Here is a 19,638-nt window from a genome sequence, read left to right on the forward strand (position 1 = left end):
TAAAAAGTTTTCCCCTCTTCTGTTTAAAAGTTGTGTTGTTTGCAACAGTTGTGCCTCGCCTGAATGGCTCATAGCCGATCAATAAATGTCATTTGAGGGAGAGTCACCGAGAGAAAGGTCACCGATACCAAAGGGGAGCTCTGGTGACGAGCAGGAAGTGTGAGCACCTGCTCTTGTGAACCAGCAGTAATTTCCCCTGCACATGAGAAAAGGAGGTCCAGGGGGCGATCATGGGTCTCTTACCTTTTCTGCCCTTGCAAGCCACATCACGGGCGCCGCCTCCTCTCCTTTCGCTCCATTTTATCCTGACAACAGCCCTGCCAGGGGTCAGGCTGGGAGCCAGCAACCGGTCCAGAGTCCCCCTGTGAGCTTCCAAGTGGGGGCTAGAACCCGGAGCTGCGAAGTCCCAGACCGACGAAGCACCGACTGCACCGCTCCAACGCCAAGCCTCCCTTCTGCCGCCCCAGCGCTCTGCTTCCATTCCAAGCCGGCCAGGCAGCAACGTCTCTTCGAAGCGCACCATGGCGCCTGCAGAACCGAGCTGGGCATGGCCGGCTGAGGCACGCGGACCAATCCCGTTGCCCCAGCCCGCTTAAAGCCCTAGCGCTGCACGGAGTCCTGGGCTTCTTCTGAAGGCCCTCGCCTCCGGCCCAAGGAGGGCCCCCGGGGTTCAGCTCCCCGTCTCGAGTGCTGCCAGGGCACGTGGCCCCCTCTGCTTCTGGACCACCTGCTCCTTGGTCACCAGCCTGGCCCACCTCTCTCTGGGGAGGGGGAAACTGGACCCAGTTCCATCTTCCAGCATATACGGAAACCCTCCAGTCTGTATCTAGACTCTTTCTCCAGCGCCAGCTCCAAGGGAGGCCCAGAAAAAGGGAGCGGCGGTGGCCCCCCATTTTGGAACAACCCCCCCACTGAGGCCTACCTGGCACCAACGTTGTGGTCTCTCTTGCATCTCGTGAAAACCTCCTCCTGTTCGCAGGCATGAATGGCACACGAGGGGTTAACATTAGCTGTTTGAATTAGGTTTCATTTCCTTGACCTTATTGTAGATTTTTTCTTTCAGACTTTTTCGGATTAAAAATTGTTTCAGACTTTTGTATATTGGACGTTTAAACTGTTCTAAATGCACATACTGGAATGTTATATTGTTTTCACTCCAGTTGTATTTTCATCGTCTCTCAGCTGTATTTGGAGAACCTGCCGTGAACTGTGCAGGGAGCTTCAGCAATTGAGTGGTACAAACAGCAAATCCAGTATATTATTACATAAAGTTAAGATGCACCCCAGTCCCAGACCCCACCTGCCTGATTCTCCCTGTTCTAACGCAGGAATGTCACTGCTGAGCCTGGATCACATACCACCAGGGCTGAGAGGCAGAGGCAAAGCCAGACTTCAGTCTCTGCAGGATGGGAAAATTCCTGCAAAAACCCAGGAGAACCGTGGCTGCCGAAGTCGACGGTGCGGGGCTGGAAGGGCCACGGTCTGATCCACCTTCCTGTGCTCCTAAGAACCAGTTGGGGTCTGGCTAAGGGCTTCTCTTAGGCTGGAACCGGGGGTCAGACTAGATGGCCCGGGACCCCCTTCTGACCTGCTCTGTTTCTATGTTTCTCCCATCCCGATGCAGGTCCCATCCTGGCCAGGTGCGCAGCTGTCACTACAAGGGCTTTGCACAATTCCCACACCAGAGGCCACCAGTTTGATTTACTAAATTCAGACCATACTCTGCCTGGCATCAGCAGCTAGACCAAGCTGTCCACCACTGTGCCGAACCCCTGAGTAGACCTATTTGGAGAAACGACACTCCAGTGCTCCACGAAATAGCTTGCACCAGGGTCCCCACCTGGACAGCACCCTACCTCTCCGAACATGCGACAGTGTTGTTTAAATCAGAGCACACTGAAAGATCATCTGCACATCACACATCTTCTCCAAAGGCTCCCCTCCCTCCCCCGCTGCCCCACTGACCCTGCCAGGACAAGCCCTGGAGTTGGAGGGGGGGGGAAGGCCACCTTTCTCTGCTCGCCCCACTGCCCTCCAACCCGCAGCCACCCGATTCACAAGCAGGCCGCCGGTTAAATCATTCTCGATTTAATACAAACAAGTGCAAAACGAAGAGCCAGTCGCAATATCCAACCGGCTCACTGCAGAGCCGCACATTTGGATGCTGCTGCTTAAAAAACCCAGTAAAAACACACGTTTCCCCCATTATTATTTTTTCTGGTTTCACGACACGTCCTGAGGTTTCAAAAAAGAGAGAAGCCAGCTATTCCGGCACGGCGGGCCAGAAGTATCGAGAGCGATGCTCGCCATCTAGCGGACTGAAACGTCACACAGTGACTCATCTCCAAAGAGCGAGACCCACAGCTCATGGTGTGTGGGATTCCTCTGGGCCTCCGGTGTTTCCTGAGGGCAGCCCAGGGTCCCGGGTCAGACGCGGGGCAGCGTAGGACTGATCCCCAGGCTAAAAGGTGGCACCCCAAGGCTGGAGTTTCTCTCTCTCTCTCTCGGTGGAAAGGACTTGATGCGACTCTGTAGCCGGGCATTCTGACACCTTCCCACACCACGGTTGCCCGCATCTGTTCGTGTGGTGAATGCCTAAAAGCGACAGGTAGCCTCTGAGGTGCTGCAGGAGCCTTGGCAGAAAAGGGAAGCGGGGCGCTCTTCACCCCGAGCTCTCCTGCGGCTGTCGGAGGAGCGCTCGGCAACAGGAGAGCATCTTCCAAAACTGTTTGCCCGCCACACGGAATCAAGAAGTGCTGGCCGAATTTGAACAGTCCGTGTTCACACACACACACGACTCTCCCCATCAGGGAGAAGGCTTCCGATCCCGCTTGCTCCTTGGCCTGCTATTTTCTACTTGCAGGTCAGCGATTTTGAGGCAGGTGGGAGGGAAGACGCTGAAGAAAGATGGCTCTCCGGCTGCAGTGCAGATGGTCTGCCCTCTCCTTCCAGCTTGGCCTGGCCTGGCTGGCTGCTGAGGGGAGGGAAAAGGCCATGCCGACTTCGGGTTACGAGGAGGAGGTACCGTCTTCTGAATGCCGCTGCACGTGGGAAATGCCCTGCCAGCAGACACCTAACACACCAAGGAGAACAGACTCACTCCCTCTTTGCCGGCGTTCTCCTTTCGTGGGGTGTTGCAAAGAGGAGCACCATCTTCTCCAACCGGCGCTTTCCACTCTGCAGCATGTGGTGACCGGGCTGAGCTTCTTGCTATGGAAAGCGCTTCTCTTTGTTTTCTCCTGGTTTCCCTGTCCTCCTGCAAGTAGCTTCCATGAAACAGAACGGGGAGCTGGAGGAGTTCTGTCGTACTTGGACGGGACTCGCAGGAAGGGAGTACCCAGCCGCCATTTTGGGAGGCAACCGGGGCGCCTCCGTTCTCAGATCTATGATCCCAGTGATTCGTGGAGCAGCTGCCGGTGGATGGAGGAGGGAGGAGTCCCTAGCCGGGCTTGGGAGCTGCTGGACTCAAGTCGGACCGAGATTCCATGGAAAGACAAGCTCGCATCCAGCAATTCCAAGAGGATGGCTTTTGAGGAGTTTAATCTCCACCTTAAGATTCAGGAAGCTCCAGTTTTCCAAGTAGGCCATTTAACTTCAGACTCCTGGGCCAATGCTCTTCCTTCTCCTTTCCTTTCCTTTCCTTCTCTTTTGCCTGAGATTTTGACTCTCCAAAAGACAAAAATGGTCTCCCAACTGCAAAAGCTGTGTGAGCCTCTGGCAAAGTCACTGCTGCGTGAGGTCCATCCAAATGTCCCTCTTGAGTCTAGTTCTTTGCTTTCATAAGTCCGAATAAGTTGAACCTGATTTTCTTTTTTTCACTTTCCAGAGTGTTACGAGGCACGTCTACAGAAGGAGGCAGACATAAGTTTAAGGAACCACAGATTACACTTTAAAATTAAAATTCACAACTGGCATGGAGGGAATGATGCGCGAGGGACAGATTATCATTCCACGTTCTCAAGTCAGGCAGACAGCAAAACTGTGGAAAGGGGCTTCTATTTGGTAATGATTTGCCCTGGAATTGGGTCTGTGCTTTTGTTGCTCAGGCAAAGGGTGGGTAAGTCATGGCACCATTTCTGGTCTCCTCTTTTTAATGTTTGCATTAACTTGGATTGCTGTGAATTGAGCCTCCATACTCTAAGGCAGTCTACCTGTGTCTGGCAACGCCTGGGCAGGCAGTGGGAAGGAGGGACTGCTGTTGCATCGGAGCCCTATTCATGGGCTTCCTAGAGGTGAGAGCAGATGGGCTGTGGGTGTCATCTGGCAGTGTGTTCAGTGCTGTTCAGCCCCCACTCTTTGGTTGCAGGACTTACCAAGTCTCTGGATCATAGCAGCTAGCATCTCATCTTCCTCCATTTCCCTAAGGGGGGAAGGAAAGAGTGTTAGAGGGGAAGGATTTTTATTTTTTCCTTATTTTTATTTAAAATGTTTGTAGGCCGTCCCATTATCCAAGTCTTGGAACGGTTTAACAAGACAAAATGTAAAAAAAAAAAAAAAAAAAAGGATTATTAAAGCACAGCATTCCTTGCAGATGTGCTGCCAACTGGAATCTGACTGGCAGACGGAACCTACCCAGACAGGGCGGATCGTTCGGGATCCTTTGGGATTCATGGCAGGGGGGCCGATCGCTCCGGCTTTCAGTTGACCAGAGCTGCGGGCGAGCGAGTCTGCCACATGCCTGCGGCATAGGGCACTCTGCACATGCAGAAGCACAGAGGAGGCTGTCCGTTGTGCCCCTGCATGTGTTCCTGCTCTGCCGCTTTCCCCTTCTGATCTGGGCGCGTCAGTCGCTCACACAGAGACAAAGGGGGCCCTCTCACACAAAGAACCTCCCTGGAAGCGGCCCGCGTTTGCGGGCCGGTAGGGGAAGAGGCACCAGACAAGCGACGGGGCTTGCTTTCCCACCTGCTTCCTCAGCGCAAAGCTCGGAGCTAAAACGCCTGGACCGACCAGGAAGCAGTAGCCAGAAACGAAGGTGGTTCCTAATTACTCCGACATGCTTGCCAAGGAGCCGAACCCTATGAACCTCGTTTGGCAGAGGAAGCTGACAAATCTCCACCAAGGGGGCTATTTTCTGGAAATGCAAAGGCTGCGAAGGGCTCCAGACTGGCTGGCCCTGAATGAGGAAGCCTGGCCCTTATTTTTAAAGGCGCAGTCCTTGGAAAAACATGAAAGCCAGAACTGGGTGGTAAGAGACGAGGCCGCCAAGTTAGCTTCCCACCGAGTTCCCCTGCAGGGAGAAACAACCGGCCAAGGGCTCGACAGGGGAGTAGAGAAAGCCACCTGCTCGTTGGACAAACACCTGCTCAGGATGCTGCGTGTCCCAGGTGTGAGTCTCCAAACACTGGTACCCATTTTTCATTGTGTATTATTATTTATGAGTCGATCCCTTTCAGGTGCTTTGGGCTCCAACTCGCATCAGCCTCGGCCGGCAGGCGCCGGTCAAGAAGCCTAGGATGCCCAAAACATCTGGAAGGCATCAGGCGGGCGGTTGCGTCCAGCCAGGAACGCTCTCGTGCATCGTCTCCTCCACGAAGGCCCTGCTCACCGGATTCTGTCCTCATCCAAGTCTTCCACGATTTTATTGCGATCGTTGACGGTGGCCAGGTAGGACTTCAGCAGCTCATCCTCCCGGGCCTTCTCCCTTGGGCTCTTCAGGGTTTCTGTACAAGAGGAGAAGGGACCCGATGACATGGATTGCCTCCGTAAAGGACACTGGGGGAAGCAGTGTGGTACAGTGGCTAGAGCATCGGGCTACAAGCAGGAAGTACAAGCACAAAGTCACTCTCTGGGCTGAGAGGTGAGGCTGGACAAAGCTACCTGTGTCACAGGCCTGGTATTTGTTTTTAGCCCTTTCAACAGTCTTACGTTTTGTAGACTGAAATGTTAGCTGATATTTTATTATCTGCATTTGTGCTTGGCAATTTTGTGGATTATTATGGACCATCAGCTCTCGGGCTGTACAGAAAGACAACAAGAGAGAGCAACAAAACCGTAAAAACTAAAGACCACAGTTCTTCTTCCCACGCAGCCCCGGGTGATTCTCACCAACTCGTGGCCTGGCCTACTTCACAGGGTTGTTGTTAGGTTACAAAAAGGAAGAGAGAAAGATGTGTAAATGAACTTGGGTTTCTTGGAAGAACAAGTAACAGTGGCATATAAGTCTAGTAAATACCCTGATAAACAAGAAATGGACCTGCTACTGGAGGGGAAGCCACTGCAAGGCATTTCAAATGTCATCAGGAGTTAAATGTCAATTTAACATCCCCCTCTCCCATTTCAGTTTTGGTGGGGAAGGTGGGGGAAGAACCGTCACAGAGACAGGAAGACCTGGGGAGAAACGGAAAATATATTTTCCCTCCGTACGGTCCAAGCATCCCAAGCATAAAAGACTAAAATGCTCCCCCCGAGGCTCAGCGGCTGGCGGGGAGCATTTAAACATACTGGCATTCAGTCCCCAAATACTTCCCTTCATCTCTGCCCCCCCCATCACATGGCCCAAAGCGGTTCCACAGCCAAATCGAGGCTTCCCTGCGGGCGGATAGCGTGCTCTTTCTCCCAGCCGCCTTGAGAAAGCGCCAAGATTTGCAGAGTGTAATGACGACGACGACAACTGTTTCAAAACAAGATCTAACAGGGTACCTCCCCCCCCTACAAAGGTAGCCCAGTGAGGGTGGGGTATCCTAACTGGGCCCATAATGCTGGATAAGGGGAGGATAATGGAATGAAGACTGGGATAGCCTAGATGCTGGATCAGCAATGCCGTGTCCTGCAACATTTTGTTGCGGTGGTCATAGGTTCTGCCTTAAACCCGTTTCCATTAGGCTCCAGCAAAATTGCACAAAACCTGACTGGTCTGGGTAACGCCAGAGAGGCGTCTTTTCCTTGTGGTATTAAGTGAAGAGCACGCAGCCTGAAAAGCAGGCGACTCACCGGATTTGTTCATGAGGCTCCGTAGTTCACTTTCGATGCCCCACTGCTTCTCCTCCAGCTTCTGCTGATTCAACCTGCCAGTGACGGAAACGGGAAACAGCAGTAACTGTACATTCGCACCCGGGCCGCTTCAGGTCTGTGCCATTCAACGACTGGCCACTAGAGGGAGACCCTACTTCATCATACTGCCCCCAAATGGGCAAAGTTGGGACTGTGCCCAGGCTGGGTGGGTAGCTCTCCAGATGCCTGGAACTTCAGTTCCCAGAAGCCCCTGCAAGCACGGCCAGCAGTCAGGAGGGCCGGTGGGAAGAAGCAGCCCTTTGCTGCGTCCCCCAACACCGTGCCGGCAGCCCCCACCTCACTGACTCGTCCTGGCCTGGCCTTATTATCAGTCCTTTCTGGCTCGGCCTGCTCAGCCCCAAGCTCTGGTTTGGCCTGCACGATCCTCTAATCGAAACCAGCCAGCCTGTTTTCTCTCTGGTTCCGTCTCCCCAGCTGCCAAACCCCCCCTCCCTGCTTGATGCCTTTCTTCGTTCCAGCACCCCAGCTTGAGACTTCTCAGCTCCTGGGCAGCCCCAGACTCAGCGCCCCCCAGACACGAGAAAGATGCTCAGCGAGCACAAAAGAGCCAGCCAGATTCGGGCCCGATCCCCCGCCCCTGCTGGGGAATCAGACCCGGCCAAGGGCCAAAGCGACCCCGGCCTTCCAGGTTTAAAGGAGAGGCAACATTCTCACGCCGCAGGACCGCAAACCCCATCCCAGCCGAAACGTGACGGGCAAGACGCTTCTGCCTTTGCTCACTTGTGCATCAGCTCCGACTCCCTCCTCAAGAGGAGCTGCTTCTCATGGATCAGCTTGAACCATTCCACCATGAGGGCGTCCTCGGTGTCGTCTGCGGACAAGAGAAAGGAACGGGAAGGGCCACACTGGGCCTTGTCCCCCAGGGGCCCAACAGAGCAGGGGCCACGGCTTCAGCCACGCTCGCTTGGGTGTTTTGCAAAGATTCCCAGGGATCCATCGTGGCCAGAAAAGGCGCAGGGACGGGGCATGAGGCTAGTATTTACAGCTGCCGTGTCCCATGAGGACTAGAAAAGTGTGTTCTCTCTCAAAACAAGTGCATGGAAGGTCAAAGGATGGGTGGGGAGAGCTCCTCGGAGGCCCTGTTTACTCTTGGATATGCAAAACAATTTGAGGAACATTTGGGGCTGCAAGAGGCAAACTTGAGCCTGAGGGTGAGAAATTTTGCAAGCCATCTTTTAGCATTGGGATGGCATAAAAACACTATAAATGAATGAATGAATGGGAAGCATTTCTGAACAGAATCTGATGGTGCTGAAACCGAGAAGACCAAGCATGGGAGACGCCCCAAGGAAGCCACCCGAAGGTGCGTGACACACACAACAGCGAGTCCAGAGAATCCACACTCGCAATTCGGGTTCTGCGGACACGTGGGCCTCCTTACCTCCCTCGCAGTTCCTTAGATGCTTCTCCATATCCACCCCCTTCAGCTCGAGCTTGTCCAAGTCTCTCTCGATCTGCCGGAACTCCTTCTGGATTTCTTCCTCGGGGATGTAATCTGGGTGCAGCTGGGAGGAATGAAGCAAGAGAAACTGAGGACAGACCAGTCGTGCCCCCACCACTGCTAATGCCAGGACACTTCTGGGGGTTGATGGCTCTTCCGCTAGCCTCAGAGGAACCCTGCGAGGTAGGCCATGTTGCAGGAGCATGGCTGGCCCAATCCATGCTCCAGCAAGGCACACTGGCCCTGCGCAGCGCCGCCTGATGCTCTCTCCAGCAGCGACCAAAGAAAAACCCTACATCTCCTGGCGGCCAGCAGGAGAAGAGAAAGGTGCCTGTTCGGGCAATGCAGGAGCATCGATCGATAGCCAGCTGCTGCCTTTCAAGCCAGCTCAGGCGGCTCCCTCACTCCAGCTGGGCCCACCGTGGCCTTTCCGTGGCCTTACCCTTGACGGAGACACCACTTGACCACTCGGGTGCTTCGGGAAGGCTCTAGGCGATGCTGGTCTAACTAGAAAGGAAAGGAAAGGAAAGGAAAGAGAAACCTCTTACAGGGGGTCTGGTGGTGCTCCATTCAGACCTGCCCAAGGCTCAAGAACGGCCCGGCTTTTGGCCCACTGCCCCATTCTATAGGATCCAAGAGCACAAGAGGCATGGACTTTTCGGTCGTGGCCTCCCACAGGACCTCGCTCCCCTGGGACTTTCACTTTACATAATGGATCGGGAAGGCCTGCATTTTGAACGGGGTGACTGGTTTTAATCGCTGCGCTTTTGCCGGCAGGCTGTTTCGGTTGCATCTTGTCATTTCACAGATCCTGCGAAAGGTGGCATTAAAATGTTTGCGATGCAGGCAGGAATGCGCGGCAGACCTCGGATGTTCGGGAGGCAATCTTAAGGAGGGTCAGGCAGAGAAAGTAGGCGAACGTCCTGGCGGAAGAATGCCGCAGAACGCGAGAGTTTTCTGCCCAGGCTCGCTCAGGACTGCTCCTTTAGGGTCAGAGTAGCTGAACAGGATCACACAGGTTCACACAGAGTCTGACTGCATGTCATGCAAAGCAGCTTTCCAAGTGGGAGCCCCTGAGACGTGCAGGACTACAACTCCCATTGGCCACGATGGCTGTGGATGATGGGGGCTCTGGTCCCACACCTTTGCGGGGCACCCGTCTTGCGAAGGCTACAGAAGTAAATTTTACTCACAGATGCCTATACCAGGACAAGCGTTAGCTTTTCTTCCATGCTGCAGATACACAGATAAGAATGTAGGGGACTTTTACGTATTCCCAGCTGCTGGTTGAGATGGCTAATTTGTCCCCACGCTCCTTTTATTTGAACAGAGGTAACTTTACGTTTCTTTGTGTTTTATCTGTGTGGTTGCTCGCCCTCTGACTTTTGCTGCACGCGTCTTGCGGTAGGGAAATTCCTAAGAAGCTTACCGGGTGCCACGGCCCGTTTTGGTGGTCCCGGCACATCCAGCTTCTGGGTTGCGGAATGATCTTCCCATTGCTGCCGCGTCTTCTGCCAGCCGCCAGAAATATCCAGAGGGGGCACCAATAATTTCTTCTTTTTGGGCTGCTCAGACGACGGTGCTATGGGGAAAAAACCCCAGCCATCAGTGCAATGACTTCCCTGCCAGCAAAGCCCACGAACAACACCCACCTCTTTGAGGAGCAAATGAAACATTCTAGATTTTTCTTCCACAACCCAACCAGCATAGCAGGTGGAAAGCTGCCCTGAAAATGGGAAGGAGGTGGAAAAGAGCTGTGTCCCTCCCGCCTCCGCATCCATAAGGACCAGTGACTTGAAAATTAAAATTAAGAATCGACCCTGGTCTGTCATTTGTGAATCCATTTGTGTTTTCCTCACCCACTCACATGCCGGCACCGAGGCAGATATCTTTCTGTGTGCACCCCCCCGCCACCAAATATCCCCAAGGATTTCGCCTAACGTAACGCATTTGTGAGCTCTTCGCCTGTCAAATGTACATTTGCCTACACTTTTCCTTATCCGACACATTTTTCTGTGCATGGTTTCATTTGCAATCCAGAGCGTCGCCGCGCCTCTGTGTTACCGTGCGAATCTGGGGAAGGGCAAACTTTGGAAATAAGATTCAAATGCAAACCCAACAAAGTCTCCCGCTGTCCAAAGCCATACCGACATCCTGGATGGCTGGGGAGGTCACCGGACGCGTCGGCTTCTTGTCATCCTTGGCAGGGCTCAGATCGATGTTGACAGCCACCTTGTGGGCTTCCGCGGGCTTCTGAGAGGCTCCGGCATCCCCCTGGGTGGCGACTCTGCAAAGGGACGGGAGCGAGCAGTTCATCAACATTTTGTGCCGATAAAAGCAGAATTACGCAGGCTGTGCCGATTATGCAAACGGAACCGGGCAAATTAAGCCATGCATAATGCGCATCATTTATTCCGCAGAGCCCTGACTGCCGAAATCCTACCCAGTCGCCCCTCCGGCTGACGCAGGTTTGCCACGCATTCCTGACTACGTATATCTGAGACTTAACCCTTCAGGACTGGGAGCTTCCTTTTTTCTTCAGAAAAGGCAGATAGGGCCAGGATGCAAAAGTTGCCACTAAGTGCCAAATTCTATGCATGCCAGGGGAACTGAGGCCTTTCGGAGGACTACGACACCCATCGCCCCCCACATGAACCTTGTTTGCTGGGACTGATCACCTCTGGCGATCTCCTGCTCCGAGCCTGTATTGATGAGGTAGCACAGCCTTCCCAAATGCGTTGGGACTACAGCGCCCATATCATCCCCAGCCAGCGTGCCACCTTCTGGTGGGGCTTGTCAAACCATAGATCCCCTCCCCCCCAGCCAGCACAGCCCCTCTGGGAGCACGCCTGCTGGGCTACAATTCCCATCACCGCAAGGACGATGGCATTGTTGCGCGACATATCCAGGGAGGACCGCAAGGCCGGTGGAGGAGCTTCGGCTAGGAGAACGGCTCCAGTTGCCAGAGCAAACATCCCATCCGGGAGCAAAATGTTTGTGTGCCCCCAGGCCTGGCCCTGGCGGGGACTCACCTGTTGGCCACGGGCTTCAGCCTCGCCCTCCAGTCCGACGGGGCCTCCGGCTTCTCTTCCGTGGCCCTCGCGCCCCCTGCTAAACGAGAAACACTCGCGTGAACACGGAGCAAGCCGAGGAGGCGTTTCCACGCTCCACGCGGTTCATCGCTCCGCCGTTCAAGCCGCACGGAGCAGGACCGAGTGTGCAAACCCTGGGCGAAGATGCAGGTGGGCCCGCCAGGTCCCAGGGTTTACGGAATGGAGATCTTTGACCCAGAACCTGGGGTGTTGAGCGCGTTCCTCCTTGCCCTGAACAGTATGTCTAACGGGGAATTCTGGGAAAACCAGAACGAGAGTCACTGCGCGTGGCTGCCAGCATCCCCTCGGCAGCCGCTACCACCCAAGAAAGGGGAACACAGAGGAGGAAAACGGGGGCATTCCTCCCTCGAAGCGTTTCTCTGCAAAGAGGCGGGAAGGGAAGCCACCCAGGCCTGCCTTGGCTCCTGCGTCACGTGTTCCAGGAGGAATCCTCCCGGCTGCTCCTGGATGGCCTTTGCCTGCGGACCTTCCAGTGGAGTCCGAAAGCAAGGCCACGCCGTACCTTTGCCGGCCTTGGCGTCCTGTTTCTGTCCGGAATCCACAGCTCGGACAAAGGGCTGGTCCCTGGCTCGGTTCTGGGCAGGCGTCCCTGTTCCTGGCTCCTGGGCTGCCTGTTTGGCCCCCGGCAGCGTCCCCGGCGAGCCCCTCACTGGTTTCTCCACGGCGGGCAATGCCTGGGCGGGCCTGGGGATGGGGTTGGCAGAGGCCTTCTCTGGCTTGAGATGCTGTGAGCCGGAGGGCGCTGCGCAGGGTTTGCTGCGGCAGATGAGAAAGAGCGTCTACACGGCCCCTTACCTGGAGGAGTCCTGCAGGATGAGGCCCGAGGGCCATCTGGGGCCAGCCGGCTGCCCACGGAAACCCACAACAGAGCCCTCTCGCCCATGCTCCCCAGCGGCTTCCTCGCACGCAGCCAATCCAGGTGACTGCAGGATGTGCGATTTTTAGCTGGCCACTGGAGCAGGTTCCCGCCAGAGCTCCACCCGGGCAAGCAGCTTACCTGCTGGAGGACAGGAACCTGTGTGATGCTCCGGGCGAAGCCCCGCCAGACACGGGTATCGATCGCGGGAGCGCGTGCAGAAGGATGTTCCGTGCCCGGTCCTTCTCGCTGTTGACCGGAGGCGTGCTTTGCACGGGTGTCTCAAGAGCGGATGCCTTCCCAGTCCCCGGAGAGGGCTTGTAAGCCACGCCGTGATGCTTAACGGGGTCGGCTCTGTCTGCGGGAAGGCCCAACGTCCCTAAACCCACCTGGAAAAATTTCTCTCGCGCCTGCTGTGTCTTTGCCGCGGACGCTGTCCAGGGTGCGGGAGGAGGAGAGGCCGAGGTTTCGCGGGGAACGGATTTATTCCCAGCAGGGTCCGATCGGCGCAAGTTCGGGCTCGCAGCAGAAAAGTGGGGCTTGTTATTCCCAGAGTCTGACGGTTCCTTCACGGCTCTTTGGGTAAAGTCCGTGCTCTTGAACGCTTGGCTCGTTTTTATGGATTCGGGGGCTGGCTTTCTGGATTCCAGTCCCTTTGAGCAAAGCCCTGAAGTGGGTACGGTAGTGGCAGGTTTATTCTCCCGAGCGACATCCTTCGGAGTGACAGGCAAGGAATTTGGAGGTTGTGCCGGGTGTTCATGCTGGGTGCAGATAAATGTGCCGGGGTCGTTCCCAGCCTTGTAGTTCCCAGGCTTCAGGGTATTGGAGCACTGCTTGCACCTAAAGCAAAATTGCACCGAAGAACAAACGCTTCACACTGGGTCCGGTACTTGCTTACTCCACCATCCTGAGATTCTATGCTTTCCCAAAATTAGAAGGCAAAGTTTCTAGCCCTTATTGAGTTTGTGTGCTCAGGGAAGATTACTTCATTTGATATAATTGCAACCTGCAGTTAGATGGTGGATGCTCCCTCGATGGCATTCGAGACATTTCATTCCTTCCCTGTTCATTCATTTTCAGCCCAATTCCCAGCAGTCCAAGAAAAGCACCATGAGGGGTGAAAAGCCCTTAAAAGTGCAGGATCCCCAGTGAGAACCAAGCGAGATGAATGATGCCAGAATTCTGGCCTCCTGTCAAGGAAAGGGGGCAGTAAAAAACCGACAGGGCAGGGAGAGGGTGAAACGAACTTCTGTCATCTCACACACGGAGCACTCCATCCTGTGGCAGGTTCCCTTTCTATGGATGCAAACTCAATGAGGACTAGAAATTTTTTGTTTTAACATGCCGGCACTGCACACGAAGACAGCTGGCACACACCAGGTGGGGGAGATGGCTCCTGCTGGGGCAAGCAACCCGGTTCCCCCCAGATGGTCGGGCTGCAATTCCCACCGGCATGGCTGACAGTCGGGAATGCTGGGACCTGTTGGCTGGAGGGTGCCAGCTGCCCGCCTCTGCTCTTACCCCATCGCCAAACGGGACACGCACGACACACCTGGGCCCGTTCCAGGGTGATGTGCGGCTTGTTCATCACCCTGATATAAACTCCAGCCCCGCACCCCATGGGCAGGGGGTGAGAGCAGTGGGCCCGGGCACCGAGACCCATGGGGACCCCCGCCCTCGTCCGGAGCCCCATGCCTGAAGCAGCTGCGGTGGTACAGCTTCCCGTCCAGCAGCAGCCGCTGCACCAGGTGAACATGGCCTCCACACACAGAGCAGTTGCTGTTCCGCGTGCTGCCGTTCTCCGCCAGGATCCGTCTCTGCGGGAGAGAAAAGCCAGAGGAGCGCGGCCCTCGTCAAGGGGCGAGTGGGACCACGGAGCCGCCAGGGGCCGTTTCCCCCGCTGCCCGTCGGCTGCCACTGGCAGCAAAACTCGACGCGCCGATCCGAGGGTTTTGCCGTGAACCGAAAGAGTGTGGGGCGAGACGTGGGGCACCGTCGGAGCAGAGGACGCGGACGGCTCGATTTGCACCCGGCCTTTCAGCCAAAAATGGCACGTGGGGCAGTTTAGGCTCGCAGGCTCGGCAATGCCTTGAGACGCAGCGAAAGGTGTGACGCCACGCAGCTCGAGACGAAGAAGCCGCCGGCGAATGCCAGCCGGCGTGGCGGGAGGGCCTGCCACGGCCCCCGAAGCTGAGCCGGCGGGACGCTGCGGCTTCCCATCCGCCCGAGCGGCACAGGGTCCCCCATGAATGAAGGAGCCTTTGTTGCCCGGCTGAGCCCAAGCACCAGCGTCCTGGGAGAGAGAAGCAGAGCCCCTTCCTCGGGACAATAGCTGTGCGTTGTGCGACACAACTGTGCCACAACTAAGCCGTTATGACAAAGCATTTGGTCCGCCCGGGCATATCGCTGGATCAGCCTCCAGGCATCCATCAGCCTTTCTTCACCTCGCTTTTTTCTTTAAATAAAGGCTGGGGAACCTGGAGCCCTCCCGGGGACTGCAGCCCCCATCGCCCCTACCTCTGTTGGCTGGGGTTGATGGGAACCAGAATCCAACCGCCTCAGTAGGACCGAGACTATTCAAATTTTGCTTAAGCAGAGAGATGCCCAGGGCTCCGCCGCTCGTCTCCCTTGCTGAAGTGGGCGACAGCGGCAAGGCCCAGAGATCTGCCTCCGACAGAGGTCAGCAAGCTGAGAGCATCACCAAGGCGGAAGCAGCCGTACCCCACTGCCGTCTGCTTCGAGCCTCTGCTATTCAGATAGCCTGCCCCTGGCCAGGGAGGCTCTGATCTCAGATACCCAGCCTATCATCTCTTCATAGGGCCCCCCGCCCCCCCGGCCTGCATCCATCGCAGGCAGCTCCACCCCCAGGGCCAAAGAGAACGGCTGGTGCGTACCGCTGCCACGGGGGCATTCTGCTTCACGGGGCTGCGTCCCTGCGAGGTGGGCTCCGCCGTGGGCTCAGGCTTGCGGGGAGCTGGAGTCACCGGCCTGGGAACAGCCTTTTTCCCGGCTGGCTCCTCGCTGGCTTCCGAAGGAGGGCGCTTGATCCCGGCCATGCCTCCGACTGTCGAGAGGGGAACGCGCCAAGTTAGGAAGCAGCCAGGAAAGGGTTACATTCAGGTGCGGTCTGCCTTAAGGTGACAGGAGTGCCCATGCAGAGTCTGGAATACCTGCAGGAGCCTTTCACGTGAGAGAGAGCAAGAGTGAATGGGGGCGGGGGGGCGGGGGGGCATAAATAATTTTTCAGGCACCTGCACCATCTACTGGGTTGCTAATTGCATCACAAAACCAATACGGAATACAAGCTATTTTAACCTTAATTAATACTGCTCATTTTCGATCCTGGCCCTATAATCCGAGACATTATCGATTTTTAAATTGGCTCGGTGACATTGTATTTGTTCACGGTTTAAGTGCGTCGATTCATTTTTGCACTGTCCTTCCATGCTCACACATGGCAGTTTATAGATATTTCCTCTTGCAGCTATCCAGGCGGGATAGAAATGCAATCGACAGTCATTATATTCGTCACATTTAAATATACATCCAATATACATATATTTTTATCTAGACCCCGAATATGAATCTCCTGTTCAGTTTTCCAGCCAGGCTGTTTTTTTTCCCAGTTTTGCAGCAGGAGTAGGGAACCCTCTTAGTGCTTTAGACTATAGCTCCCGTCATCCCCAGCTAGCCACAGCCGAATATCAGGACAGAGCAGGTCAAGGAGGGCCGGCCTACCTCACAGGGTGGGCGCATGGACAAACAGAGGGGAGGGGCCTGCGGGGGCTCCTCGGAAGGTTTGGCTGTGCGTGGCCAAACCCCAGGGCAAGCAGCAGCTGCGATTTCACCGGACATCATAAATAAAGAAATAAGCGCCCGCTGTTTCTTAGTCGGCAGCTCCAGACACACACACGGAGGCAACGATTCATGGGCTACCAAGAGCCCCAGAGCCGAGAGGTCACTGCCAGCAAGAAATCTGGGGGCGCGCTCTTTGCCGGCCACAGATCCGGAAGTACATGCCCACCCCACAGTTCCCGACATGACACGAACTGGAGCGGGGCTGTCGCTGTCGCTGTGATGTAGTGGTTAAGAGCATGGGACTGGGACTCAGGCGATCCAGGTTCGAGTCCCCGCTCAGCCATGGAGCCAACCGGGTGACTCTGGGCCAGTCACAGACTCTCAGCCCAACCTACCTCACAGGGTTGTTGCTGTGGGGATAAAATGGAGGAGGAGAGATGATGTAAGCTGCCTTGAGCCCTTTGTAGGAAAAAGGCAGGATATAAATTGCAATATAAATAAATAAATAAATATAAATGACGTGCTGGGAATCTTCCCTTGGGAGCTGGAGGAATAAGCGCTCCGGCTGGCACAGGTCCCACCGTCGGTGGAGACGCCGGTCAGCCGTCTCTGTCCCGGCGTCTGAAGACAGGGCAAGAATGCAGGGAGGAAGGGCAAAGGGAAGAGAGCACCTTGGGTTTTCCGCTGCTCGGGGATGGGTTCCAGAAGCGGGGAGGAATCGCGGGAATGTCAGTCTCCTGTTCCCAAGGACGGCTTAAAGGCTCCACGAGCAAACCAGCCTTAGACGTACAGGTGCAACTTCTGCATCGACTGTGCAGTTCGTAAGCTCCTGCTACTGACGGAGCTCCTAACGACCCTTGCGCCGGCTCACGGCATCCTGCTTTTCATTAAAGCTTTTGCAAGACCGGCAATGCTCAATAAGCAGCAGCGAGCGATGTGGGGGCCTTAAAACCATCCCGAAGGCAGCGGGTGCGGTTTTCCCTAATTGCGTCCTAACAGCAACCCTGCGAGGTAGGCTAGGCTGAGGAAACAGAGGTCCCCAAGGTTGTCAAGGAGCTGAGGGGGAGTTAAAACTGTGCTTCTCCTCCTCTAACTACCAAACTCCATTTGGCACCCCCAGGCACTGGCGTAACCGTTTGATCTTGGCATCTGATATGCCCCCTCACCGCTTGAGATCAGCAGCAGATGCCCTTCTCTGGGAACCCTCTGTGAATGGTATTAGGAGGGTGAGTACCCGGAGGAGGGCTTTCTCTGCGGTGGCACCCCGCCTATGGAATGCACTCCCCAGAGAGGTCCGCCTGGCGCCGTCGTTATTTGTTTTTCAGCGCCAGGCTAAGTCCTTTTCATTTAAGACTTATTTTAATTGCTAAATTATTGTATTTATTAGGATTTTAAATTAGCCGAGAATGCACCGGGGGGTTTTAAATGTTTGGGGTTTTTTGTATTTTTTGTGAGCCACCCCGAGGCTTTGTTGCGATGAGGGCGGCACAGAAATGTTTTAAATAAATAAATCCAATTAAATATATTTTAGCTGCTGAACTGGAGAAACCATGCGACATAACCCTCTGCTTGGTTTTCTCGGAAGGAATGCAGCTTTAAGCACCGTAAGTAAAACCACAAAAGATAAGTTCTCTGCCCCAGACTGCTTGCAATTTTGACAACTTGGTTGAGCTGGCAGGGAAAGGCAGGCATAACGATATGATTAAGAGGAGAATCGGGATGGTTAGGGAAGGATGGGAACTAATATTTTGTATCTAATGGCGAGTTTAACACACACAGGCCAAATGCATGGCCTTATTTCACGTGCCATCCGATCTCGATGTGGAAATGTGGTGTCTGGTGCAGAACTCCGCCTCTAAAGAGTTTGAGGTATCAAGTTTCTAGTCCTCCTGGTTATGGAGATAAGCAGGAAACTAGTGACACCTGAGAAAGCAGAGGAGTTTCGGTTTGGCTTGCGTGAACTTTGTCTTGAATAATCTCGAGAATGCCTGCTGATAGCGCAACGAGTACGACGCACCAGACCAGAGCACGAAACTTAACGAGGAGAAATTATCTAAGGTGCTCCTGCTCAGGAACTCTGATCCCTGGATTGCAGGAGCTGGGCTCTTTAATACTGACTTATTAGCCACATGCCTACATGGGTGGATGATGCAAGGGTGTGCCTGCTTACCACAACACACAACACAAGTCACAAATGTGCACCTGCGGGAAGGCGTCTTTGACGGCAGCTCCTGAAACTGCGAGAGGCGATGGATCCGCTCGGCAACACCGTCTGCCTCCCCATTTCCCACGCAAGAAAAGATCAGCACAGAGGCCGACCGAGTTCGATCTAGGTCTGGCATCATTTCTGTGTGTGGTAGGAACCAGTCCGATGCAGCGTGTGGCAATCAGGGGTCCACTGCCCCTTGCTATGGAGGCTCCATTTCAAATTGACAAGGCTTTTCCTTGAAAATACCTGTTGCCCACCATTCAGGCAGGTGCCAGGCAAGAACGATGCACCCCTGACAAACACTCACGCAGCAATAAAAAGAGCGTAAAAGCGGCAACCGCAGCAAACATTCGTAAAAGCAACTAACTCCTACACCAAATCAATGTTGCAACAGTTGAGCCAGTGCAGTGTCGTGGTGAAGAGCGTGGGACTGGGACTCGGGCGATCCGGGTTCGAGTCCCTGCTCGGCCATGGAGCCCACTGGGGGACTTTGGGCCAGTCATAGACTCTCAGCCCGGCCTACCTCACAGAGTTGTTGTTGTGGGGATAAGATGGAGTAGGAGATGGACGCTGCCTTAAGCCCTTTGTAGGAAAAAGGCAGGATATAAACCGAAAAATAAATACACGAATAAATAACCGCAGCCACTGCCAGCTCCACTAAAACAGAGAACGGCAGCAAGCTGGCAGCGCTTTCCCAAAAGGCGGCAAAACCTGGCAGGTTCTCTGGCGCATCCCCAGCTCTGTGGCTAATAGGACAAGTCAAAGAAGCAGCTTCTATCCACTCGTCCAAAGAGCTAAACTTTGGGCGCATTTACACTACCGGAAAAAAGTAAACTAGAGCTCAGCAAAGCAGAGAAGCAGGGAGAACTCAACTCACTTGGCGACTTTCCGTGGAAGTAATTGTAATACTGGGAGACATAGGTCAGGATGCTGAGCCTGTCCGGCACCTTCAGCGCCACCATGTCCTCGGCGTCCAGGAGAGCAGGGATCCCCAGCTCCGACTCAGCCACTCGGAAAGCCTAGCCGAAGGAACGGGAGAGACAAGATCCGCTCTTTCTTCACGGGGCAGAGACGGTCACCGCGGAAGGCCGCGTCGGGGTTCGGGGTCTGCGGCCTTCCGTCATGGTGAGCCCAGGAGCGGCATGATCTTTTGGCCCTCGGGGGACACGGGGAGACTTCACGGACTCGCACGGGAGATATGGGAAGG

The 19,638-nt window shown here is 55.0% G+C and overlaps 1 protein-coding gene across 1 annotated transcript in view; it reads right to left on the minus strand.

The window, feature by feature from the left end:
* Positions 1-2,108: 2,108 nt before the first annotated feature.
* Positions 2,109-19,638, minus strand: part of MICALL2 (MICAL like 2) — a 28,132-nt gene continuing 10,602 nt past the window's right edge. The window contains exons 3-17 of the mRNA XM_044433852.1: positions 19,309-19,450; positions 15,319-15,488; positions 14,120-14,241; positions 12,566-13,264; positions 12,071-12,324; positions 11,488-11,566; positions 10,603-10,742; positions 9,885-10,037; positions 8,898-8,962; positions 8,396-8,519; positions 7,735-7,825; positions 6,934-7,007; positions 5,549-5,663; positions 4,314-4,360; positions 2,109-3,843 (exon numbers count right to left, since the gene is read on the minus strand). Of these exons, the coding sequence (XP_044289787.1) occupies positions 3,764-3,843; positions 4,314-4,360; positions 5,549-5,663; positions 6,934-7,007; positions 7,735-7,825; positions 8,396-8,519; positions 8,898-8,962; positions 9,885-10,037; positions 10,603-10,742; positions 11,488-11,566; positions 12,071-12,324; positions 12,566-13,264; positions 14,120-14,241; positions 15,319-15,488; positions 19,309-19,450 (2,355 nt within the window). The 3' untranslated portion in view covers positions 2,109-3,763. The remainder of the gene's footprint in view (positions 3,844-4,313; positions 4,361-5,548; positions 5,664-6,933; positions 7,008-7,734; positions 7,826-8,395; positions 8,520-8,897; positions 8,963-9,884; positions 10,038-10,602; positions 10,743-11,487; positions 11,567-12,070; positions 12,325-12,565; positions 13,265-14,119; positions 14,242-15,318; positions 15,489-19,308; positions 19,451-19,638) is intronic.

Source organism: Varanus komodoensis, unplaced genomic scaffold, assembly GCF_004798865.1.
Source record: "Varanus komodoensis strain SLA01 unplaced genomic scaffold, ASM479886v1 scaffold26, whole genome shotgun sequence".
NCBI lineage: Eukaryota > Metazoa > Chordata > Lepidosauria > Squamata > Varanidae > Varanus > Varanus komodoensis.